We start from the raw sequence: 28,000 nt of genomic DNA, 5'->3' as shown, positions 1-28,000 counted from the left end.
CTTCACAGTAGTCCTTGGAGAAAAGCAAGAGACTCCATGTAACATACTACAACCTAGATCCATCAGAATATTTCTAGCTAGTAGTCAAAGCCAGGCATAAAGGTGTGCAGTCACCAACCACAGAACAGTTTAAGTTGCAGTAATTTGCAATGCAGCACTGTGCTTCAGCTTTACTATTAATTTCAGTCATCATGCAGCTATCCTGCACCAGATAAATCAGTGTAACTTTTTGGAATTCAGTTTCTAATCAGCAATGCTGTTTCGAGGAAAGATCATGTTTTTAAGTGAAGCACAAAGAACAAGAGACCCATTAGCTGTTCAGAAAACAAAATTTCATTTATTGTAAAGTTCCTGAAACAGTAAACACCTTATCAGAAGTACAATGAACTGGCAATATTTCTTTAAAATATTGAACTCTCTTCCAGGGACAACACCTGAAATATTCAAGAGAGATCTTAAGCCATGGAGTAACTTGGTGCAAGGCCCACCTCCCTCCCCATTCCCTGCGAGCACCATCAGTGGAGAATGGGCAATTTTGATTTGCATTTGTGACTTAACAGCTCTCAGGATTCACTTGGTAGATCATAAGCTGGGACAAGCTTTTATTCAGGGACCCACAAATGAAAAGTGTGACAAATGAGACAAATCACAATACAAATTCAGCTTTGGACAAAATGAAAAATATTATTTTGCAGAACTTTTAGTTTAGTGACTATAAAATCTATAGCCCCTTACTTAAAGAGGGGAACATAGCAACAAGAGAAGACAAGGCTGTGCTTTCAGCTAGGTGTTTGCTATTTAGTCCAACAACTGCAAGGAAGGTCTAAGCCTGGACCTACCCCTCTTATTGATAGAGTTCATGGGTCTTGCAACAGAACCATAGACATAACAACCCTTTAGGAACACTGCCCTTCCATTCCTTCAGCATCCTGCATCTGAGCAAACAGCCATGCTCCCAGTGCTACAAAGGCAGCCAGCAGGTGCCGAGTCTGGAGAGCAGGGACTGGGAGAGCATTGCCCACAAGGTCCAAGGAGCTGATTCTTTCTCCACATCAGCCCCTTCCCCACCAACACAAGCAGCTTTTTTTTCAGATGACTCGCATATGTACACACAGTCCTCTGTGTTCACAGAACTGTGGAAAACCAGTTCTTCCACATAAAATAACGATTTGTTCCCAGTCTTCCTGATGTGTTGCTTCACTAGTAACTGAGCCTCTCAAGAACATGGACCGCAATAGTCCCTTTCTACAGTGTAGGGTAAGAACACCTCATTTTCAGCTTTACCCACACTCACAGTAGAACAGAAACAGCTTCAAGTGTGTGGGATGGCTGATAGTCCTGCAGTTAAATGTTATGGAAAATTTTCCCTGTTATAGGGTGAATCTAAGATGCCTTGTTTATAACTTATACTATTAAACTTTCACAACTTTATACAAATTCTTAATGACATTAAAAAACACCGTATAAAACCACCTTAAGGCACAAAAAGTTAAACAGAAATGCAGCCCACTGGAAATCTCAAAGCAGCCAATTCAAGAGAAGCTGGCCTTGTAGTAAGTACATAGTTCATGTATACATGTTAAGCTTCATTGTCATACATTAAAAACAGTATATCTAGGACAAACTGTATACTGCTCAGCACCTACTCTTTTCCATTAGTACCAGTCTCCATCTGAGACATGATCTGTGGTTACAAAGAAGAACTGAAACAGGTACACTTCCTCAAATGATTTGCTGCGAGCAACCGTGAGCTATTAAACATTTATGTATGCAGACGTGGCAACAGTGTTTTGTAAGGGTGGGCTGTGAGCATGCTTCAACTCACTGCTTTGCTCAACTTTGTAAAGTAAGGAAGTATGGATGTACCAAAAAAAAAGTCAAAATGGCAGTGATGGAAGCTGGGAGAAACTGTAATCTTGCACAGAAGAATTTCATGAGTCAATGTCCCCTCACCCAAGCAAATTGTCTTGGGCAAATGACTGGACGGTAAAAGAAAGATGCTCATGAAAGGTACGGTCCTGTCTAACAACCCTGAAACCGATCAGCCTTGTAGGTAGGGTCAGCTACCATCTGCCTCCAGAAACACCCAGACAACACAGATACCCTGTTGGCTCTAAGATTCATGTCTAACCCTGGCTGACAGCCAGCCTGAGCTATCAAGCAACTGATTGATTTCACCACAGCACAAAAGGCATCTCTGCATTACAATATAAAACAAATCCAAACTCAATTCTCAGTACTACTGGGTGTTTTCTTATATGAAGGTCTTCAAGGAGTGAGAAGCTGCCCTACTTACATGAATACTCAATATGAAATTCCTTAGGGGAAGAAGCCTGATAGAACAGTTCAATTTTTCTGATGTGGCTTGAAATGAAGGCAGTCTGACCTCTGGCAGTACAGCCTTATGGAAAACTACCCACTCAGTGTCACACTGGTTTTCGTTCAGCTTTCTTCTGTACTAGAGCTTTTTCCCTCACCATTCCAGCCCTGCTGATCAGATCATCCCAGTACTGCTGGTCTTGTTAAGAAGCCATTTAACTTTTGTGTGAAGGAGGAACTGTAACCTTAGCAGAGAGCACTGAACTCCTGCTCACTAAACAGAGTAAGAACATTTGATACATTTGAAATTAGGAAAGTCTGTAGCAATATGGAAAAAGGGGAAAAACTAGCTTAAGAGTTTCTATTCAATTTTTTATAGCAAGAAAACTTTTGTCAGTTTATTATAAAGGAACAGCATAAGGAAACCAAATAAATAGTTGAATAGTTAAACGTATGCAATATAATAGTACTAAACTTCAAATTACATAAAAATTAAGCTTTGGAACAGCATCAATATGAAAGATTTCTTAGAAAACTAGGACTCAGTCCAAGATCCTCAGATCTGTACATTGCAAAAACCACTCAGTCTTGATGCCCAGTTGGTCCCAGCTTTGTCCTCTGAGGGACTGCGTCCATTGAGAACTATGACCCATCCATACTGCTCCCTAATCCCACTCTCTGCCCCACCATACAACATGCTGTTTTTCCAAGTGTCTAAAGGGGAGTGATCAGGAAGCAGGAGGCATAAGCTGTGCTTTGTTGTTCCAGAGGAACCGGTATGTTCTTCCTCATGTGAAAGCTATATTGAACAAGGTAATGCAATTTAGCCTAAGAATACTTCTTTCTTCCTTAAAGCAGCAGTTAGAGGAAAAGAAAGAAGGCAGAAATGACCTCATGCTCCCAGTAAAACCAGAGCCAAGTACTGGGGTAGGTGGAATCAACAGCTAATTAGTTGGCCATACTGTCTAATCTAACGTGGTGAAGTCACTGGAGAGAACTTCAACAACTTCAGAGGACCTACATCAGACTCTGTAATTCTTTTCCCCTCTCAACACTGCAGTCACACTGAGCTGGGTTCTACTGGCACATCTCACCCAGCACAGGAGGGGAAGGGAGCGATCTCAGCTGCCTCATGAGTGACTGACTTAAGCAAACACATCACCTTCAGGAGCAGGATTTTACTGTGCTCCCAAATAAAGATGTATCTCCAGTATAGATTTCTTCACCTGTGGGACACGTCCATCTCTTCCTAGAGAAGAGCAGCCCAGTGTTTGGGCATACATCATATGAGTCTGAGTCTTTGTTTATATCTTCCTGATGGAAACAAAGAAACATAGGGATTTCAAAATCATACTGTGTGTATGTTGAACCAGTCAATCAAATTCTCCTCTCGTACAAGTTTTAGATTAGCAGATAGTTCCACTAAAGTCAGGAGTGCCAAAAGGCATCTGAGGAAAACCCAGCATTATATATTTGCATTAAATGCCAAAATATGTCCTAAAATACTCCTCTTGACATCTGTCACTGAAACACTTCCAATGTCAACGTCTCCAGAACACTGGAACAATTAACAAAAACGCTGTTATCAAGCAACAACAACAAAAAACACCTCCCCAAAATAAAAATTACAAACAAAAATAAGCTTATAATCTTTGTTAAACTCCTTCCAGCCACTTGAAATCTTGTTTATCTGTTCCATGAAAATAAGAACTTGGCACATTTTCCTTGTATGCCATTTATCAACACTTTCTTTTATCTAGAACATTTATTGCATATCAGAAATTCACTTGGCTAGGATATTTTTGTTTAGTAGAAAACATTGCCTCCTAGATACAGCTAAGAAGCTCCACACAGTTCAGTAAATGAATTCTCCTGGTATTTCCTGCAGTAATGGTTCCTCAAATTTAAATCGTTTGGAAATGGCTTTCTGCTCAGTTACTTTTTCTTTTTCTGACTGCCTACATTGTCCCAGTGTATATGAAGCCACTACAATTAGTTCTTCTGTTACTATTGATTCTTCCTCTTCAGTTTTCTCAGCATCTACTGATTTTTCAGTGGCAGAATCTGCATCTTTCTGGATGGCATCACTGGTCTCCCCTCCTGCACTCTTATTCCAGGCCCTGCAAGCAGGATTATCACTCTGTGCTAACCATGGATGTTGAAGACATTCTTCTGCAGTTGCTCGATCCCTGTAGAGGAAAGAAAGCATTAAAATAAACGTCCAAATGAATGCAAAATCCAGTGCCTTGCAGAAAAGATCCCTACAGATTATTCCAAGGATATGACTGTATTAAAGACAGATTGATAGAATAGGGGGGGAAAAAAGCACATTAACAGCTATCTTTTACCAAAAGAGACCAACAGCAGCCCAAGATGATGAACTGCTAGCATTTAAAATAAAGGAGTTCATGGAACCTTAAATACGAGTTTATGCTCCCATGTTGCCAACCAACTTTCAAAGTTTATATAGATTTTCTTTTTATCCAACCCTTACATTCTTAAAGTATTCCCACAGACAAGCAGTAGGCAATTTCAGTAGCTGACATGCCCCATGAAGAAGTGGTGAAGTTTCACAGAAAACACCTCTTCTATTTAGAGACCTGGAACTTCCAATTTGCTGCCCACTGACAAAAGCGTACAAATGAACCAGAAAAGAGCAAGGTACTCTATCAACCAAAATTAAGGACTCAAAACACAGTTCATTTAAAAGACTTCAGCAAAGTACCTGCAAGAAAAATCAGTATACTGTACCACACACTATAATTCACATATAGTTTTCTGAAACTAACTTGAGTTTTAATTACTAACAATTGTACGCATTCATAATACACAAGCTTGGATGGAAATGGAGGAATTATCTTTCCATATACATAAAAAGTAATAGCACAGTGAAATCAAAGTTTCATTACAGTATAAAAATGAAAACAGTAGCACTTGCTACATTTGAAATTAATTCAGTATGACATATTAGCATATACAATTGTGTATTTTACTTACTCGGGTTTCTTAACCAGCAGAGTTTTGATGAAATCCACAGCAGACTCTGATACAAGGTCAAAGTCCTCTCCAGAGTAACTTATGTTCATTTGAGATATATTTAAGAATGTTTCTTGTTTATCATCCCCCAAGAAAGGCGATATTCCTGTTAGCATAACATACGCCAGTACTCCAATGCTCCTACATTTAAAGTGAAAAAACAGAAAAGCATTTTGTTTAAAAAACCAAACAAAAACCCTTTTCAGTGAAGTTATGATGACTATTAATTTGTTCAACTTACCACATGTCAGTTGCTGTACTGATTGGGTCATAACTCAGAATTTCAGGAGCTATTGAGGGGGGAAAAAAAGTGGGCTTTGTCATATGCAGACATTACATTATAGTTCTATAATGCAATAATGGGCATGTGGTAAAATTTAAGGTAAGCCATTTGAAGCATGACAGTCTTTTGAAACTAAGATATTTCTGTTCAAGTTAAGTGATTTCTATCATCCACTCTTTTTAAGTATAAAAAACGTTTTCCTTTTATTGCCATCTTCAGAAGCCAGGCCAGTCTCCTTCCCAAATAAGGAATCTGTATACACATTTCCTAAAGAAAAAACAGAAATATCCAATATTCCATATTCCAGCACTGTAACCTAACCCATAACCATGAAGATACACCACACAACTTAAAGACATTTTCAAGTATACTTTCAAGGCCTGGAATGGTTTGGGCTTTTTAAAAAAAAATAAAATGGATGCAAAGCTCCACAGGCTAGAATATTGTATTCAGAGACTGAATCCAAGTAATACTTGTTATCATTGCTAGTAAGAATCATCTAAAGCATGTACTCATCTTCAACACAAGCAGACAATCATTGTTCATTAGCCAGGCAAGACTTGCCAGTTCTACCTTTTAGAGCAGTACCACGTCCAAGGGATAACTTGATCTTGCAACACTGTAACTACACAGCCAGTCTGGCATTTTCAAATTGAGGTAGTTTCTCTTTTCACTCCCCAGAAGCCTGGACTATACATCACTCCTACAGTAACAACTTACCTACGTATTCTGGAGTTCCCATAATTTCTCTTAGTTCCTCACTGCTCTTCATTATTCTGGAAAGGCCAAAATCTACTATCTTAATATCTCCCAGAGGGGACTTACTGGTTAGTAGAATATTTTGAGGCTGAAAAACAAAAGAAGACTTTTAGGATCACCCAAATCTAATGCCTATGACATCATATTGCATAATTGTTTTAGATCATGAGTAGGATAATGTCTTCCATAACAAGTACGATACCCAGGATCATTTATGTATTTTCCCCAAGGTGATCTTGAAGAGACATGTAGGCTAAAAGGAGTGGCAGGATTTTCTGTTTAGAACCGAGGATCAAATCTTTATTAGCTTAGAACATGTACAAAATACATGCCAAAAGCTGTCTTTTAACAATAAGTACCTCCACATTTGTACCTTTAGTCCTTCGTATCACCTTTTTAACTACCCTTCCTTCCCTCCTCACTTTCTTCCAATAAATGGTGTAAAATACATCTCATTGAAGGGTGTCCAAAAACACCCAATCATTTTAAAAACCCTGAACATACAAAACTATTTTGACTGCACCTTTTTAAAGAAGGTCTGTTGCAACCAGCCTCAATCCTGTTCAAAGTACAAAACAACTGTATTACAGAACACTAACTGAAGAACAGTTTAAAAAAATATAGCAGCCTGAAAAACAGGTTTTTAAGAGCATCACCTTTGGATAAACTTGTTTGTGCTGACATCACTAGATCTTGGCTCTCTTCCTTCAAAGCACCTTTGTGGTCATTAAGAAGTTCTTTACCATTTTAAATGCTAGCTCAATTAAAAAAATAATCTGAAAACTAACTTTAGACAACAGGTCTTAGATTTTTGCAACTGAAGCATATCCTTGCCAGAAAAAAAACCATAAAAAACAACCGTGATCTTCCCTGCCCCCAGGCCAGTGATCACACTGGGTTTTATCATTAACTTCTCCAAATAGTAACAGTGACAATTGACACTGCATTCATGCCTCTTGTGAGCACAAGTTCCACTGAAGTGAAGAAACCCTTACTGGGGACCTGGATTGTCTTGCATCAGGGTGGTTAAAAAGGGAGTAAGAACAACAAAACAACCACTGACTGATAATCCAACTGGAGTAACACCAACATTTGTATTTCTTCCCTAATCACAGAGCTGTTCTCTCCTCCATACCGTACGTCAGTCATGAAGGCACATGAACAATCTTGCTTTTGAACACAGAAATGAACCTGTGCAAGAACATTTTAAAAAACTTGGGCCAGTTCTCCTCACTGCAAGACCTGAATAAAGTCAAGTTCTTCCACTCCTGCAAAGTTAAATCGTGGTATTTCAAACTAACTCCGTGATGTTGTCAATTTATTTCCTGTTTGTAAACCTACATATTAAGAACAGCTCTTTGTTTTTTCTTTACAAACTGGGATCTAGTGGCCATATAAAGACTTTTGGAGCTGCATATCACCAAATACTTTAGTTCATATTTGTTATTCTCTATTTGTACTAGAAAAGCAAACATCCAAAAAAGCTGATCATACCTCCCTCATTACCCTCTTTATTGTTCTTCCCACTGAGAAATGTAGTTATGTTCTGAAGAGGCAAATTAAAAGCATGAGAAAAGTATTTGTTCTCTACATTTACATGAGGCAAAATTTTTAATAGAAAAGTTTTGTGAAACCCTTCAGCCTCGTATTCCAATATTTTAGTAGATAAAATAGTTGCCAGAAGTAGTTTTTATTTTCTTTAATAAACTTATGTGAAACACACCTATGCAGAAAAAACCCTGTCTACAGTATGAATTGAGTCGTAACTCTAAATCAACTCATAATGAGATATCAGTCATTTTCTTATTTTAAGGAATCATTATGGGTTTCATGTAAAGTGATAGTCTAAACACCAGCATAAAACCTTAAAGAGGCCATAGCTATGAACTTACCATAGTTTTCAGCTAGACACCATTACTCTAAAACTTTCAGAAAAGGAAGATCATTTTCCCACATCTGTAATGCTGTTTCTCTCTTGTTTATGCTGCTAGAATACATCTAGGTTTGCCTAATGCTGATCAGCCCACAAAAGCAAGAGAGCAGCAGGCTGGAGGCTCTCTTGGTTGACATTCTAAAAAGGACCTTTTGCTCTCACCCTCAGGCACTTAATGAAATAGCTGATGAAAATCATCAAATGTCAGCACTTAAAAACCTCCCCATCTACTGCAGTAAGGCTTAAAGGTTCTAACTTAGGTCCTCTAATTTCTCGTACCTTTAGCTGGTTTCAAGAAGATACGTAAGGACTAAGGACACGTAATAAAGGTCAGGTTTTTAAACTAATCAATGTCTCACCCTACCTAACTTCAGCAATGTTGCAAGATATCTAATTTTATAATGCTCTAAAAAATCACATCCCTAGAAAAAAAGACATGAATTATCCAAGAAAAAATGAGCAGAAACAGGAAAAACAGACTAGCTAAGATACCCAACTTCATTGTGTCTAAAGACACTAAACTAGGCTGATCAGTCTGACCTAAAAAAATTTAAAGGATCCCCATATCTTTAAGTAATGGAAAAGTAACAGAAGAGTTTGCTTGGGAGCTAGGTTTTTGGGGTTTCTTTGGTAAATGTGTACCAGTGGAAAAAATGCAACAGTCACACTAAAGGACAAGTCATAGGAGGCTTGCATCACAGTTTCTTTCCCAAAATAAGCAATGCAAGTCCCGTAAAATAATCAGAACGGGCTCTGTAGAACATGGATATTCTATACCTGCCTATTAACAAACAGTTTGGCTCTAATTGCTGTAAAGGTATGAACTCCAAATTAAAGTTTTTTTCTCTGAAAATCTACTATTTCCATTTTTTAACTCTTGTCTTATTTTATTGGGTGTTCCTTTAGTCAAGGAATAACTACACATCTACTAATATTACACTTCTGTGCAATAAACATTTCACCTTAATCCACCTGAAAAACTCAGTTAAGAAAAGTAGTCTTTGTTGTTATTCTAACAGGCCACTTTTGTAATTGCATTAGTTTGCTTTCTTAATATCGGTATAAAATGACACCCAAACCAATTTGAAATAATATTTTGCTAGTTGCCATCTCTGAGCACAATAGAGAAGAAGGAAGGGAAAAGTTCTCTGTTGGATAGCCAGAGTAATATCCAGTATAGGAGAGTGCTGCTTGGAGCAGTCATTCTCATGCACTCAGGGCTCTTAACCTGTCTCTGCTGAGGACAAGAGGCAGCAAGTCCTTCCTCAGCCCCCACACCTTAAATTCTCTTCCATTCCCAACTCCTTTAAGCTTTTACCAAACACCAAGATCAAGTCAAACAGCAAATGAGAACACAGAGAAAGGAGTCTTCCCTTACTCTGCAGCTTTTATGCGCCACTAAGAGGAGATGAAAGACTCCTGACTACAATCTATGCACACCCTGAAAATTAAATGGCATTAACACAACACAGTCAAGTGATACTTAATTTGCACTCAGTAGTATTATATTTGCTCTTTCTCCAAGTCAAAACTGGACTATATAATTGTATTTTTGCTATTAAAACCAAGCCATATTTCAACCATCTTTCAGTAAAAACATGCTTTTGGAAAGAAATTATCAGGTGGCTACCTTGCTTAAGCCACATCAAAATACCCCATTTCTTTCTGCAGTGTTCAGTCTCATAGGAAAAATCTTCTGTTTATAAAGAGGGCAAACAGAAGCTAAAGCAAGCCAGCTGTCAGTGTCATAGATCAAGTTCATTAGATTTATAGTATAAAACTACAACAACAAGCTAGCAACTACATACTGACAACCATTTGGGTTTAAATTCTTTTGGGTGTAGAATTTGACTTTTTTGAAGGTGCAACATATGGAAAATTGGACGTACCTTTCCAAAGGTATTTGTAAGGGACAAATGAAATTAAAATCTTTAAAGACACAAAGGTGAAACTAATAGTACAAGGAAAACATTTTACCAAGAATTTGTGAACTTTGCTATTGGCAAATACTTTGCATAACAGCAGCACACATACATGTCTTCCAAATGTCATTACAAAAGTAGCATTTGCAAAAAATTTAGTATTTACTAAATTCCACAGTGCTTTAAGCCATGAGATAAAGCAGCACGAGACATACCATACAACAGATGATGGTTTGAGGGCAGTGGGCTAACAAATATGCAGCCAAAACCAGCATTCAACTTAACTTTTTGAGTTCCTTGTAAAATGGGCCTTTTTTTTAAGTCTTGCAAGGCATGTCAATCAATCAATCTCTGCAAGTCATGGTTTTTAATCCTACAGTGTCCATCATCTTTATTTGCCAGTACTCTGAAGAGTGTTAGTATTCCCTAAACCTTATTTTGCAAAAGACTGATAGTTTTATTTATCATGAAAGTCATCACATTGCAATTAGGACTCCTATTAAGATCCACCTTTAAAAACACATTGCACACTGTAGTAATGTATAAACATATCAACCTCAATCACTATACAATTTGCTCTGCTAATGAACTTTCTTAAGGCAGCAAAGTAATGTTGGATCTTTCAGTGAGAACTGCTGTGGTCCATTTTATAACAAAAGTTTTCTGATCAGTTGGACAGTTTTTAAGTAAGCATTTCCTGAACTTTGAAGAAGATACCCGTTCAAATGCTGTAATCAACATCCCAGTCTGCTTTTGCCAGTAAGTACTGTAGTCATTTAAAAAACATTTCTGATTACAGTTAACCAGCTGATGGTGCTAAGGAACACTCCAGCTTTAACTACAAACATGTATGAATATATCCTGTCCACAAGAGATGTTTTAATTTTAAACACTTTGCTTTAAGAAAATTCAACTGGCCAACCTTTGTAGAGACACTGAGTATCTTGCTTAAGCATACTAGAACTTTAGGGAAGTCTAACTGCTCATTTTTAGTCTTTCTGAGCATCACTTACTCTCACATCACTTGCTAAAAATTTTCCATTATTGTAGTACAATTATTAATATTCTGTGTGTATGACTCAAAGTTTTAAAGGATTCCACATATACTTTGAATAAATGGCTGGAAAACCAGGCAGGTGACATATTTGTGTGCAAATATGACTCCTCATCTGCTTTAGCTGATGAATGGTTGATGACATGCTAAGTTATATATTAAGTATGTACACCTTGATACTGGAATCTACTGGTAGCTTTGTAATACAGCCAAAATACAATCAAGTAAGGATTCTCAGTAACAGAACAAACATGCAGCAGCCTACAACATATTTAGTAAATATGACAATAGGACATGTAAAAAGAATTTAAAAAAAATTAATGCAAGTTGCTTTTTATACAGCCTTGCTTAGTAATAAACTAGTTGAACCTCATAATGAGATAAAGGTGCATCTTCCATATGAGTGTATGGATGGAAGCTAAAGAAAATTACCTGCAGCTTCAGACCAGTTGGAGAGGATAGTTTTCTGGATCCCTGCTACAACTCTCTTCTTGACCATGAGTGATATTCTGGATTTTGTATGATGGCAACTATTCTTTTCTCTTGATTTGGGTCAAAACTATTTTTCAGTATGAAAAACTATTTACTCCAGTAAATTATGATAATTTATATACCAATAGGGTGTTGGCCAACTGTTTGGCAGCAAATGGCAAACATTTAAATTATGTTTTATAGCTTTATCAGGAAAGAAGAAGGAAGTGCTATAAATGGATTTAACACATATTTAACACATTAATTTACCAGTCCTATATGAACATTTCATTCTGAAACATTATACTTGATACTACCAGTGTCTCTGCTACCCTTCTGCTTCATCAAAATTCAAGTCAATACAAAAAAACCCCTATTTTTCAATGGCCATACAATACCCAGACATTTTTACTGCACTTTAAAAACGCATTAGGTCTTACCCAAAGAACTCATTTGCAATTAAAGGTGCAAGGCAAATCCACTCTTGAATTCACTGCACTTCACTTAATCAAATGAAGTTTATATTTCACATAATTATAGAAACTTTCCAAAAGGCTTGCAAAGCCCAAGGTTAAATTTTATCATTCTATCCCAAAGGCTGAATTTTATCACTCAAGGTATAATTAGAAAAAAATTGTGTTAATTATATATTAGCATTATTTTGACATATGACCAGCATGAAAGTCAGCAGCTCAGAAATAGAGAAAAATACAGGAATCATCTTACCTTCAAGTCAAGATGAACAACATTGTTTCTGTGCAAGAATGAAACTCCTTCTAATATCTGCCTCATAAGTCGTTTAACATCTTTTTCTTTGAAGGCTTCCTCTCTTTCAGCCACACACTGGTCAAAGATTTCACCTCCAGCAGCACTATGGAACAATATGAATATTATTAGTTCAAAGACTAAGTTATAGCACCCATTTTGCTCTACTTGCACTGTTTTATTTCATGCAAGCAAGAGCAGCAGGTGGTAGCGTCTGACAGTGATATTTTCAGTTATTCGACATTTGACAAGCTTTTACAGCCTCAGAAATGTTCTCTGCAATATGGCAGCTATATAGAGAAGCAAAGATTTTAGTCATTTAAGTTAGAGAATACAAATACTCCAGAAATTTTGGGGACTGCTTTGGAAACGCTGCTGACTATTCTTCCAGATGAATGCCACATTTGTTTAAGAACAGTGTTTTCATAAAAGATGTGCCTTTTGCCATTCCTATGAAACTACATGGGAATTTGGCTAAGGTAAGCCTTTGTAAACATAAAGAAAAGCAGCCCCACCTCCCATCCTCCTCAAAACTCTTTGCATGTACTTAAAAGACTAAATGTAAAGTCTGTAAATGAATTGTTTCTGAAGCCTCTGGTATACAGGGTTGGATTGAATCTCTAAACATCTTTCATCTAAAAATACTTCTGAAAATTTTAGCTCTCAGCTTGCTTCCTCTTTTGTTTATATATGTTTTAATAAATAACAAAGTAACAAAAATATAAAAACAACAACATATGAATGAATGTTTTTAAAGTACTCAGAAGCCACACACAGTACCATCTCTGTATAGCAATGACTCAAGAGAACTGACAGTGTTTTACAACATAACCCCGTAGCATCAAAAATAAAATAAACTGAGCAGAGGCTCCATCTTAAAACAAAATGGGAGTAAGAACATTAGAATGGGGCCACTTTGCATGTGGATTGTTGAAATACTACTATGAAATCAACACATATACACTTCGTTCTGCATGAAATCCTATAATCACTCCTTAGTGAAAGATGGTGAAGCCCCCGAGGACAACATCTTCTCCAGTTACACCAAACTGTGACATGCCAAACGTGACTTTGCACAAGCATTAATCTTTCTTGAGGCATCGCCATCTACTCTGCCTTTGCTTGCTATTTCCCAAGAAGTTGTATTACCCAGGCAATCCAGAAGACAGTGAGGCATATTCAATATGAATATAACAGCAAATGAGAGTTCTACAAAAATGGTGCATTTAGACTGTGCACTTTCAGAAAAAGAACACTTAAATATACTCAAATTCTCATTTTGCCTATATTAACTTCATTGCTACAGTCCTAGAGCTCTGAAAAGTCTCATGGCTTTAAAAATGGTTTTTGCTTTCCCAGATATTCTCACTACTGTTAAATTTTCCCTTGCAGATTATCTTAAAAAAAAATTAAAAGAAAGTTAAATCTTAACCTTTTCTAAAGAGTTTTATACCTCTGTTCCATACACTAAATGGTACAGTAGTACAATTTCATTTATTAAACTAATATTTTCTTTCTTAAAAAGTCTATTAAATATTTTCTTCATTCTGTATCACAGATGATGAGCTCAAGAATAAAATTACTTTTTCAAAGGAACATTAATACTTTAGTTTCTTTTGAAAAACTGCAAACACCTGACACTATTGCATCTTTCTGCGGTCCATTTTTATTTAATCCATGAAAGTAGTAATATTTCAGCTTTGAACAGGATTCAGATATTAATGACATTTTTAAAATGAACAAAGTGTATTTACAGGTTAGTGTATTCTAATATTCTAAGCCAAAATCTTTGAAAAAGCAACATCAATTGGATCTTTCAGATAGGGATAGAAAAACACCTACTGCAATTCATAAATTAAACTTTCTACTTCAAGAATGTCATAATATATTACTTGAAAGAGTGATTTAATTCCTTTTTAGCAGTGATCTATAATGATATAGTGATAAGATCTACTACCAAAATTACTAACATAATGTGTTTTACAGCAACAACCCAGGGATTTCACTGGTATAGCTCTGCCACTTCAAGTAAGGAAAAAATACTTCTGTATTAATTTATATAATATTTAATTCTGTGAAATAGGATTTACACTCAAAACCTATTGTTGTCAACTACTTTACATTTAACAAACCCAGCTGAAAAACCAGCGGGAGTTGAGGGCACAGGGGGCCTTATAAAGCCCTATTTGCTATATCTCTACTTGGTAGTCATCTGTTACCATTTGTTTATTAGTGTAACTTAATTAACACTGAAGTAGGCACCAAGCTAAGATGTAAGCTACCTAGAATTTTAATACTACACTTAAAGAACTCTGAATTATAAGTGATAAAAGTCAAGGCAATAAAAGTTGAAACAATATCCCATCATTGAAATTGAGACACAGTGCTACCATGAGAGAGTAGAAAACCCTTGATCCAGAAAAACTTTTTTTTTTAAAAAGGTATTTAAGTAACTCCCAGCACTTCTGAAGATGCCTGGATTCATCAGCATTTTTAAGAGTGAGACATGCAAATACAGCCCTTACACATGCACGCCCACTTCATAACTTATGAGACGTTGCTGTTCCCATCTACCATAGACACCTGGCTTTACAAAATAGTTGAACAGTGACTTCACATATAATGTTTCATTTTTTGATTTCAACTTTGCTATTCAGGATGCAGAGAGAACAACTTCTTCTGGACAATTCACTCTATCCAAAAATTACCACACTCTAACAAGTAACCAGCAACCATTTACAAGAACACATAGAAAATTTAATACCGCAAGACTGTTCTGTGTATTGTTTCTGTGGAGTGAGGTTAATTGATTTCCTTAAACAAAACAGTCAGCTAGCTGTGAGCCAACCCAGTCACAAGTGGTTGGAAGCACAATGTCAAAGTGAACTCCAAAAAGACTGCCCCGCACATCTATGTCAAATTTTGCCGAGCTCCTTAACAGTACTTTCAACTCGGTTATTTTGTGTTCACCAGTTAGATTTTGGAAAAAAAAAATCTAACAACAGAAGGGATTAAAATACCTGCTAGGAAAGTATCATGGGCATGTCATTGCTATGAATTCTGTATGCAGACATGCAGACCATGAGTTCTCTGGTGTTAATAACATTTATGCATTTTTTCTCTAAGAACACATCATCCATTAAACTGTAGTTTTTCTATTTGTCATTATGAAATGACTTTGCAAACAACTGGGCATCCCCACCACCTAGACAGAAAATGTTGTTAGGGAATAAAAGCAAAGAATTATCCTTAGGACAGCGAACTCTTTAGGAAAACAAGCCATCTTAATCTGAAAAAACAAAATGGATAAGGAAATATTTAATAGCACAACATTTTGAAATCCAGTGTTACTTAGAATGCATTATTTCTCTAGTATTTGCTCCCCTACCTAGGTGTATGAAAAAAAAAGTGAGATTGAGAAGTCTTTCCAAACTTGAAAGGTATGGCAACCATAATACTTTAGCTATTTTAATTTATTTATGAAAGTACTGTTGTGCTATGAACTTCTCTAGTTCAAAGTGAAATACAACTGCTCTTCATCAATGAAAAGCATGCTAACACTTTATTACTGCTTATCAGCATAAATGAGCTAAAAGTCATTTGGAAGTCTGGAGCACTAATCTTTGTTACAATTATGTTGACTTTAGATTAAATGGAGACTACTTATCTTCCTTGAAATGTATCTTAACAATGCAGTGTACGAAATTCACCACCAAACTTCCTTCAAGTGCACTTATGATACACTTACGCAGTCATTCAACGTATCATTAGAAAAATATTGAACAAATCTATTTTGGTGCATCTGAAAAAAAATTAAACATTCCCCCTGCTTTAATGGATCAGACGTTAAGTTAGTGTTCTGAAGGACTCAGAAGCACAAATCATCGGAGTACAGATATGTAGACAAGTTCCTAGAATATACTTGATTTCAATGCCGAGTGAGATCATATGCAGTCTGCATGGGAAACAAGGTACTTCCTGAATATTAAGCTCGGTCAAAAGTCTGTCTTGAAAGGGTTATCTCTGCAAGATAATAGAAACTCATCTACTTTTTGTACATGGAGCTTATAATACAAGAAGACCACACCAAAGTGGCTGTAACACTATAAGGAAAGGCTCACGTTCACTGCTGCTGACAGCCATACCCCCTTCCCTTGGCTAGGTACACCATTAGATAGTAAATGCATTTACTGGTAGTTTTCCCATTCTAAAGCTACCACGACATACGAGTGTCCCCAAAGCCTGAGAAAACCATAAATCCACATCTGATGAGAGGACATAAGGGAAGAGAAGTATCCAAATTCATTAAGTTGTAGATACTGTTCTTTTAAGTTCTTGGTTCCCAGACAAATGCTTTTTTTTCTCCCTAGCCTTTCTAATCAGGTAGCCCAAGAATTCAATGAAATGCAAACAAAAGGTTACTAACACCATTTGAGAAGTTTTCCCCTAAAACTTTTTGAAGAGCTCCAGTCTTGATTTGAGACTGCCATCTAGAACAACTTTGCTAATTACTCTACACAAGATACAAACCTTGAAGCACCACATTTATTTCTGACTAGAGTGTTTTTGCTTCAAGTTTTATCTGTTGAATCCCATATCAAATGAATAGTTTCCTGCAGCAGACTCCTACTCCAACCAGTCACACCTTCAGTAAGTAGGACAATAAATAATGTCAAAGACAATACAAGTAGTAACATTACCCAGGTCCAAATAACTACAGGTGAAAAAGACACTCCATCCAGCATATCTGATAAACACTGACTGTGCCTTCAAGATGATAGAGACAACTTTTTCCTTTTTTTTTAAAGCAGGCATAATGGAAGTCTACTATATTTACATAAGACCCTGGCAGGTAATGGCTCAGTTCGGAAGCTCTTCACAACACAGTACTTAATGGCTCAGATTTTTGAAGTTGCACTTACAGGTTTCTGTAACATCTGACCCACTAATGACTCACTAATATCATCTATCTCTTCAACAGATGTGTAAAAATATGGGGATGGAACACTTACAAAAAACCCACCAGATGCTCTATTGCTCTTTCTTTCAAAATAAATTGGAAAAAGCCAGGTAAGTTGTATACATGCATCAAGCCCCAAAATTATCAAACTTGCTTTTTTTCCTTTTATATTTGATGTGTCAAGTTTCCCAGACTGTATCTCTACCTTTTCAGTAATATTCCTTAGGACAGAGTGTTGTCAGGGTGGATGCAGACAGCCACCAATTTGCTACGCCACAGCTGAAGTCAATGTTGTAATGCCTCACTGCTTCCCATTGCTCAACACTTAATATTTAACAGTTAGTGGCTAATTTTAAGTTCGTTTTTTGTCAAAAATTGATACCACTTGAAAGACAACCCTCCATGTAACATTAATACTTCTCTTCCTGAAGGCAAAACACAAGGTGTTCCCCTCAGCCCTTATGGCAGATTCAACATCAAGACAAGAAACTTTAAAACCTTAGCAGATAAAGTTAGTGGTCAACGATTATTTGTTTTACTCCTTCACAAGATAAAGATCTGCCACATAGACCATCAAGCTTAACAGAAACTGAAATGCCCTAGAGAAGCTTGCAGTCTAGGTATGTTCTTTAATCCTCTGCATAAAGAATGTCAGAAATTCACTAACATTCATACCTGCTTTGTTGCAACATGCCTCTGAAACATGTTGACATTAAAGAAGCATCCAGACATATTTGCTGAAGTCAGGGAAAGACTGTTTTTGTAATTTATAACTCTTAACACATAGCTATTTATCTGAAACAAGGTATGACTGTTTGATGCACATAAACAAAATAATTTTGCTATTTACTGAACAACCTAGTTAATTAATACTTTGGATTAAAACAGTTTTGCGACTATAAGAGAATTGAGATCTAAAAGAAAACTAGCAGTTTTGCATTGAAATTATCAGAAAAATCATTGCTCGTTTGGATTCTACTGCTCACATTAAATCACTATGGGATCCGGAAATTTAAACCGTATTCTAGTTTAAATTTCTGCTAGTGTCCAAAGCAGATATTTATGAGTCTCCAGTAACAGCAGTTAAAACTCCAGAAGCTCTGTCACAGCTCTGCTTTATAACAGATAGTTGAATTTTTCATATATTGTGAATTCCATGAGGGCACAATGAAGTTTAAAAAATGTATTCTAGAAGGAATTTTGCCTTAGCAGACACCATCTCATTCTAAAGAAGATGTGATTGGGAGAAAAGATTTCTCACAACTTCTTTTTGATATCAAGTAAGAAAAGAGCTGTACAAACTAGATTTATCTTAGCAGACAGGTTAAGTCACTTCTGAACTACTGAGCCTCACTGTTCTCCTAATTATTAAAATCCATAGAGCCTGAAGAGGAACTTAGCAACAAGCATTTGGCTGCATCTTGGAACTTAGCTGTCAAGTATCTAAGCCACTGGCATAAACAGTCACAACAGCTGCAGCAATACCCATCTGGACAAAGTCAAGTGGAGAAAACCACACAGACGTGCAGAGTCACAAGTTAGAGGTCCTTTGAAAGAAACTATTCTAGGTCTCAACCCTCCTCCTCTTCTTCCTTCCCCCAAAAGAATGTTTTAGAGAGCTTTTCATTGTAGGGGTTTTTGATAGTTTCTTTCTAACAACGATGTTGCTTTCAATATGTTTTCCATAACTTATCACACATTCTTATCACAGAATATTCTGAGTTGGAGTTGATCCACAAGGATCATCAAGTCCAACTCTTAAGTGCATGACCCATATGGGAATCAAACCTGCAACCCTGGTGTTTTTAGCACTGTGCTCTAATCAATTCAGCTAATCTCACTGGTAAAAAACCCCCACAAATTTCACCCCATTTTTGTCACTGTCAATGAAATAAACTTCATTTCATGAACAGACCCTCATTGCTTCTTCTTCTTCCTCTTTTACAAGTAGGGAGTGTACACATATTTCATTAAAGATTATTAAAGCTACATAAATTATAGTTCAGCTTTGAAAGATACTGCATAATTAGAGAAATTTATTATCATGGCTAGGCTTCACGAACGAAGATTTGGGAAGGCTCTATCCACATTTGTTACAGGAGAAATTTATTATAATCTGAAGTAATTATGAGACTGCACATAACTTCTTGTAATAGTGATTTTCTTAGCAATTCTTTTCAAAGTTAAGCAAGGGTAACAGGCAAGCAATAAAAACTTCCACATGATTCACATTGATACACAGTATTTTTACATTGTTAGTTTTAAGCATATACTGCAGAAGGTTATTCAGGACTTATTACTAATACTTACTATTCCAGGACTAAAATCATCTCTGTCGCAGTTTCATAAACTTCATGCAAGTTAATGACCCAAAGGTTGCACTGTGCCAGCTCAAGGACTGCAATTTCATGGATTATTTCCATCCGACAGTCTTGGCCCTTTCTTCTTTTTCTCATGAATTTTGCTGCAAACTCTTTTTCAGTGTCTTTCTGGATACACTTTTTCACCACTGCAAATTTTCCCCTGAAATTAAATAAGGATTATTTGTAATTAGTGACAGATTCAGTACTGCCTTTATAAATTAACATCTCAGGAAACTCGAACCAAATCCCTATTAATGGGTACATTTAAAATTTATTCCAAATTTAGAGAGATGCCTTGCTCAGTGATGATCCCTGTGCTTAAAAGTTAGGAACACTACAGCCCACAATGTAATATAACCTCCATGAAAAATAAGGAATTTAAAAAAATCTATCGCTTCAAAAAATCTGAATTTCAAAGATACAGAATAAAAAAAGCTGTGCTAGTTCCCAAGATTAAGTTATCCTCAAAATATTAATTAAAAAAGTTGGCAAAACCCAAATGTACAAATTTAGGCAAATTGAAGGCAATTTATGCTTTCTCTGACTACCTCACAATAACCCAGCTATTGTTTTCTCAAGTATTCCACCATATTCAAGGGAAAAGCAACCAGCACTCTCACCAAACCCTGCTCTATTTACCATGCACTATCCAGACTCTACTCTGCATTTTCTAAGATGGCACTTTGTATTTTCACCATGGTATGTCTCAAATGATAAGAACCAGAGTTTTTTGATTGTTTAACAGTTCTCAAAATCCCTTAGTCTCACTGTGTAAGTAAGCAACATGGATGATTTAGATAAAATTAAGCAGCTCAACTAACGTCAAGCTTTCTAATAGAATTTTTGCAGCAATGCTGAGGTGAACAGGAATGCACTCTGCACAGAGCTGAGCACAGTGCTCAGCCCACATTAATGAGCGTCACCTTCCACAGAACACACAACTGATGATACACCAAGCCAGCAGGGCAGCTGAAACCACACTGCAGCACTTACGTCAGGAGACTTCCCCCACAGCACTTTGGCTGAAGTGTCTGCTCTAAACTTTCCTGCAATAGTCCTGCACCACCTACTCTACTCAGTTCCATTCATACAGTGCTGATTTTTAGACTGAAAAGGTTTTTTAATTAATACCTGTTATCTAATGAATGATGAATTCTCATACTTTGAAGTATAGTAATCTTACTTTAGTTCTTACCATACTGACATAATCTTCATCAAAACTGTCTTTTTTTGTTTATGTGTAAACATTTTCTTATAAAGCTGCAGGAATAGCTTGGAGATCTTTATTTTCGTTCTTTAATTAAGTAACTTATTTTAGGGTTGCCGAAACCAAAATAGTAGTCTTCATCTGTTTTGAAATACAATTACAGTGGGTTTTGCCTCTCCCACCTGCAAGCCAAAGTTCACAGAATTAACTAATTCAGCTCATGTCAGAGTTTTCACTTTCACATCTCCTGACCTTCTAGCAGAAGACTGTTATCCATAAAATGTAACTGCTAAACCAAGTTGTGGTCAGTTTGCTTTTAATAGGCATTTGTTTCAAAATCACACAGTCTAAATGGATCAAGTCGAATAAACACCCACAAAGTGGGTATTTGCTGGGCAACCTCAATAAAATAATTGGACTCGTAACTACTGATACAGCCACAGTTATTCATCTAGGAATAATATTTTGTGGAAGCACACATTATCTACAGCACAATGTGTATTAAGACTAGATCACAGCCCAGCCCACCAGATGTCTGGTGTAGGCAGACAAACAGTAAGAATATGCATTCAATGTCTTGAATAAAATTTTTTGGGAGAAAATTCTTAATTATTAATGTATACATGAAGACAATACTATAGAGCTTTGCAAATCCATGAAAATAATTTAACAGGATTTTCTATCCTAAAATTCACATACAGTACAAAGCTATGCATTTATCAAAAGTGTTAAAATACTTGCTGAAGTTCTTAGCACCAAAAGCATCACAAGAAAAAAAAAACTGGTGACTATGCTGATAAGAAAAAAACCCAACAGATAAATTGAGAAACTAACAGATAAGCTCTTTAACACCAAGTTATTCTAATATCTGATAGATACTAAGCCTTTATTCCAAAATATCTAGGCCCCTTTCTGGGTTCAGCCTTCTCTGATTTCCTCAAATAGTCTCTGAATGCACTGCTTCCTTCTGGTTAAACATTGCCTTAGCACAGTCAAAAGTTTTTAATTCTAGCACCAGGGAAGGACCTAGAGAAAGCAGCTTAGAAAAGTTTAAAATCTCTATAATACAGCTTTCAAGCACTGTGCTGTTCTGAATTACATACAAAATCTATCTGAAAGCAAGTTAATTAGCCTAATGAGTACCGATGTTGCCAATTCATCGCACATTAGTCATTATGGAAATAAAACAGTGTTCATGGAGCAGCAACAGACAGCAAGAGCCACCACCATTTGTGTGGCCACACGTGTCCTGTTTAGCTGAGCTGGCCAGAAGCCTGATAGGTGATGTAATTAAAAGGACAGGTTACACGGGAGTTCAGTTGGCTGACGAACAATAATAATTCTTAGTTGTTTGAGACCAAGAATCCTGCCCAGATTCTTTATGGTTATGCCTATAATTAGAGCTATTTAACTACTACCTGTTAGAACTCATCTTTTCTGAATACAATCCCCAAAAAGATCAAACTTGACAAACCTGATGTTTATAACTAACTAGTAGAACTATTTACTGTGCAGCGATCTAGATTCATGTCTGAGAAAATTTCAGAGCTAAGATCCAAAGATAGCATCCACTGTATGGCTAAGCCAAAGATAAATTTTAAAGAATTTCTTTTTGCTTGAGAAAGAATAGTAGATAGATAGCTATAAACAAGCTTTCTTACAAAGTACACATTGCATAGACTTCATCTTTGCTTTTCTTAAAATCCTGCTTTTCAGAACTCCTTATAAAAAAATACATCAAAGAGTGTTAGATCCCATCATTGCTAGTTCAATGCATTAAGAAGAGCTAGCAGAGAGAACATTGCATGGAAGGAAAAACAATTTTGAGATGAAAAACTTAACACACATTTCCCAAGTTGAAAACAGACTACCAGTCACCCCAACACAATTAAAAATGCTTTGTAGGGAGACAAGAATAGGAAATTAGAAGTAGTTCTCAGTCCTCACAAGAGTCTCATTCAAGAGTTATGATTTAAGATAAATCATATCTGATTACAAAGAAGCTCAATGTCACCTTTTCATATTGCCAACAGAATTTGCATTGTTTCATCAGGCACACATAGCTTAAAGGAAAAGTGTCAAATCACAAATAAAATGTCAAATCAGATAAGCAGGAACATTTATGTCACACCAATTAATTTTGGTTGTCCTAGGTTCAGAACAACAAAGAACTAACCTTACGTTAATCATTATTTTTTAAGTGAGCTATAAAACACTGTCACCATAACAAATGCAGGAATAACAGCAATTCCTGTGAAGATATTTACTTTTTATAAAATTCAGAAAACTTTTCTGAGATCTACAATAATATATGCAATTTATTTCATAACTCATATCAAATTTTTTTTTCTGAAGTGTGGGTTTTTTCTCCTGACAATTTTGGATTTCCAAACAGGAAAGTGCAGGGATTCCATTTCTGATGTTCACAAACAGTTTACTCACATAAATTTATTCTCAAATGGTGAAACCAACTACTTGCAAGACTTCTTCCTCACCTCTTTTCCACTTCCACTTAGTTCCACAGCTATTCCACCCCAGCTGTGCCTCTGCAGAAAGCAGCTGAAGACAGAAGTGTGATAGCAGATACATTCTCACTGATGCACAAACTTGTACAAGTGTCATGTCCTGCTAAGATGCACATTACTGAAAGCTACCTGAGAAATAAGAAAGTTCATGCCAGAATTGTTTTTCTTTTGAGGAAAACAAAAGGATTTAAGACATGCGTTACCTGCATGTGAAACTACAGCCAGGTAACTTAGTCAGGAACAAAGAATATTTCAGTCTTCTCAGATGATTACAGTATTTCTTATTCTTAGGTTTGGGTGGAGAATGAGCTTGTCTGCTTAAACAAAAAACTGGGAATGAGGAGAATCAACTGAATTGCACTAGACTTACTTACATGTGTGCACTGCACACATTATTTCGCTAGAAGATCGTTTATTTTGGATCAATCATTTAAGGTGACTGGTCTACCTTCCAGAAGACAGGGAGATCAGTCATTTATGCCTTCCTCCAAGCCAGCACTAGCATCAGGAGTATTATTTTCTGTACACAGAAAATGATGACTTCCAATATGTGCATAGCTTGTTTCACATGAAAAAAAAAAGTGCAATACTCCATCAACAAGCTGAAGAATTAATAGTCTAGTAATATTTTGTGTGTAATTAGGAGTTTTTTTGTTGAGGAAAATGAGCAAAGCAACTAAATATAATCATACTAGACTCTTTAAGGAAGCTCTACGTAGTAGGAAATGTATTGTTCCCCATTTTACAGTACAATTATAGCTTAAGCATGGATGGTAAGAGGAAGAGTTAAGCAATTGGTGTCTTGTCCTCTGCAAAGGTTACACTACTTCAAACTAACCTAACTCAAGCTAGCACTGTCTGAAAACATTTAAGTCTCAGTGAGTTGATGAGAAGAGGCACCCTGAAAACATTCATCACAGGTAAGTTTCATTTTAAACCTCATGCAACTGAAGATTTGTGTCAGAACATTCTGATTTTGAGGACAGTAAAATTACTAAGGCTGTGAAGACTGGACCAAAATTTCATATATTAAATAATTTCATTAAATAACTGCTATTTCCATGTCATCTAAAGCAACTTAAAATAATTTCCTTTCCAGAGTGGCCATTATAACCAAGTTTTTGATATTTTTCTCAAATTAACCTGGCTTTCCTAACAGCTGTATCTCAATAGACTTGCAAACAGCTTCTCAGCTACTGAATGAAGCAGCAGCATTTTGAAGCACATTAGCTTTACATTTTCAAAGCAGTTTTTTCTCCCATGAGCAGAACTAATGAAGCCTGACTTCCTACGGGTTTGCACCCAAGTCCCTCTGATGACATTGTGATCAGGTTACTCCAGGCTCATGGACAACTTTCAGCAATGCTTCCCCCAGGACCTTTGCTTCCTAAGATGCCACTAGGGGCCTAAGCTTTGCTTGCCTTGCTAGAACTACACCACTTTAATATTTTAACATGTTCCCCCTTCTTCCCACCTCCTTCACACACAGGTTACAAGGGAACAGAAAACAGAGGTTCCAAGTGCCATGGAAAGTTCAACATGTATGTGTTGACAGACAGAGTTGGAGGCCCAAGAGCACACAGACCTGCTGAGCTCACACAACAGCCCTGATCTCAGCAAAAGTGATAAATCTACTTTGTTTTTTCTCCCCACTGTCAGTTTGAAACACAACTCATATGAATGTTATTACTCTCAAACCTACCTAAAGTCTGGCTTTTAAATTATTTCCCTAATTCTGGGAAATGAGTATAAAAAACTTTTTTGTTAGCAAATTCAGCTGCCAAATCAGAATTACGATAGATTATGTTGTGTGTATGAGGACTGCTTTTCATCCAGGATGAAAACCTGTCATGCCTGGGTGCTAATTTGTCCAAGTCCTTTGTAAAGATAAACCTTATCCATAAGTAGAGAATTACACACTTTATGAACACATAGAAGTGAAACAATTTGAGCTAACGTATTATCACTAAAATGACAATTAAAAGTGGCAGAGAGATTTTCCACCTATGTTTTGTCACAGAGTTGGCAAAAAATGGTCTTTAACGGGAGTACTTGAGCCAAAGTATCCACTTTTTAAAAATAAAAGTGTAGTAAAAAAAAGCATTCAAAACTGTTGAATAAAAAACCAAGCACATACATTCAAGTGTATAGATTTATATATTCTAAGAGACAAGATAGTGAAAACATTTGTGAAGTTGAGGAGAGAAGAAGATAGTCTGAACCAAAATATGTGCGACTGTTGCACAAAAACAAGACAAACATTTATAACTGTCACTTAACTCATTTTAACATAACTACAGGTGCAAAATCACAACCTTCATGCAAAGGTCATCTTTAAATATAGTTCTGATAAAAAAAATATTCCTCACAAATAAAGCCATGCTCAGATTTACTTGTGTAAACTGCAGACTAAGACTTGCTGCAGTACTTAATTCTTGTTCATAGTGTAAAAGCTAATAATCTCAGTTGTACTTTTGTGTGCCAGAAGGAACCTTCATCTATTTCATGTTCTGACCGAGCCAATGACTATCACCCGGGTCTAAGAGAAACTCTAATTCCATGGTAGAACTGCAAAATATTTTCTGAAAACTCATCTGAACTTCAAATAAATTAAAAAAAAAATAAAAAAAGCAGAAGTGATACCAGGACATCCTGTTCTATACTGCTCCTACGCCTTCTTGCCTGTTTCTTAGAATTCAGGCTGATTTGTAGCCTGCTTCCCATGGGAACACTTTAGTTCACTATGCTTAAACAGGTATTGTCCTATTAATACATCAGAGTTACTAAGTGAGCATTAAGCTAACACCTAGGCAACCTAAAAAATTGTTAGACATACTTACTGCAGCTACATTTGCTTTGAAACTCCTCTTTAGCTCCAAAGGGGTTGATTTTGCTGCTGTATAAACTGAGTAACACAGCTAGTATAACTTGAAAAAGAACATACATTGAGGAGGGTATCTTGTCATATATCCTGTGGTATTCCATCTAATCTTTTTTACCTGAATACTCTTTAGATTAAGTACATGCAATTCTAGGTAGTGTTACTCTTTTTGTGAGAAGTGACAGAATTTCAAACAAAAATAGTGGTTCAGTGGTGCTGAAACTCTATATATGTAGCTCCCAAGAAGCAAAAACCTTCCAACGAGAATTTTTGCCTCAAACCTTCCTTTCTCTCAGACAGGTGTTGAAATTATAAATGGATTAAACCTGGAGTGTGGAATCATTTCCAAAACCAAGATTTTCACCAGCTTTTTAACTCTTTGAAAAGTTCCACCATTAGGTTATTCTCAAGCATTTGTTACTCCAAACGAGTCTGGAGCTGTTTTTCCGCATGTCACAGATTACAAAGCCCAAGGAGAAAGGGGCAAAAAAAAAAAAAAAAGGGCGGGTTTCCCTCTCCAATGGAAATCTACAGCATTACCCACTACTCCACACCGGCTTCCAGGGAACAGCACACCACCTTCCCAACCAGATTCGCAAGGCTAAGGAGCTGAGGGTGACTTTTCCAGAGGGAGGAGGGACAGACAGAGGGGGCACTGCCGTCTCCCCGCACACTTCCAGCCGAGCCAGTGCTATGGGCACGTCCATGGGCTGACCCACCGCAGGCAGAGCCACCGCTGGGTGCCCCTGGACGCGGCTCTGCCCGGCAAGGCAGAGACCCCGCAAGGGTGGGATCCCTCGGCCCCTCGGCCCCGCTCCTTCCTCTGCCATCGAGCTGGGCTCGGCCGGGGCGGCGGGGGAGGCACCGCGCTCACCTGCCGAGCTCCCGGCCGGGGCTGAGGCTGTACCGCTCCTGGAAGGGCTCCGTGCGGATGGGCGTGCGGATCTCGGCCAGGAACCCGCCCCGCCGCCCGGATCGCCCGGCAGCGGGCTGGGGCGGCGGCGGCGCCCGGTCACCGCGGGAGCGACTGGGTGGCGGCTTCTCGTCGGGGCTCATGGCGCGGGGCTTCTGCTTCGGCAGGGGGACTCCTTCTCCTGCTCCTTCCCCTCCCGGTCTCCGTCCCGTTCCCGGCCCGGCTCCCTGCGGGCGCTGCCGCCGCGGGCTCGCGCAGGGCAGCGGGCAGCACGCGCCGGCCGGGGGGGGGGGGCGGGGCGGAGCCGCGCGTGCCCCGCCCCGCGCGCGCCTCACCTTGGCGGGCGGGACGGCCGGGCAGCGCCACCTGGCGGCGGGCGCTGTGGACGGCGGCTTCACGTCACCGCGTCATTTAATTTAAATTTATTTAGTTTCAGTAAACCCCCGTAAAGCCGAGGTTGAGTGTCTGAGGGGACCTCTGCCTCTCTTCGTATCTGTGATGTCTTCGTGTCACAGCAGGTCGCGGGAGGCGATCCTCCCCCTCTACTCGGCCCTGGTGGGGCCGCATCTGGAGCGCCTGTCAGGTTCTGGGCTCCTCAGCACAAGGAAG

The 28,000-nt window shown here is 37.7% G+C and overlaps 1 protein-coding gene across 1 annotated transcript; it reads right to left on the bottom strand.

The window, feature by feature from the left end:
- Positions 1–310: 310 nt before the first annotated feature.
- On the bottom strand, positions 311–27,657 carry STK17A (serine/threonine kinase 17a). Its single transcript, XM_064668523.1, has 7 exons — positions 27,353–27,657; positions 19,813–20,025; positions 12,504–12,648; positions 6,359–6,485; positions 5,597–5,645; positions 5,317–5,496; positions 311–4,508 (listed from the first exon to the last, which is right to left on the bottom strand). The coding sequence occupies exons 1-7, from the start codon at positions 27,532–27,534 to the stop codon at positions 4,175–4,177; spliced, it is 1,230 nt and encodes a 409-aa protein (XP_064524593.1). The 5' UTR covers positions 27,535–27,657; the 3' UTR covers positions 311–4,174.
- Between the last annotated feature and the right edge of the window lie 343 nt (positions 27,658–28,000).

Source organism: Pseudopipra pipra, chromosome 1 (genome assembly GCF_036250125.1).
Source record: "Pseudopipra pipra isolate bDixPip1 chromosome 1, bDixPip1.hap1, whole genome shotgun sequence".
In the NCBI taxonomy this organism is placed as follows: Eukaryota; Metazoa; Chordata; class Aves; order Passeriformes; family Pipridae; genus Pseudopipra; species Pseudopipra pipra.
The sequence above is the reverse complement of the archived record's forward strand: the minus strand, read 5'-3'. Positions and strand labels throughout refer to the sequence as shown.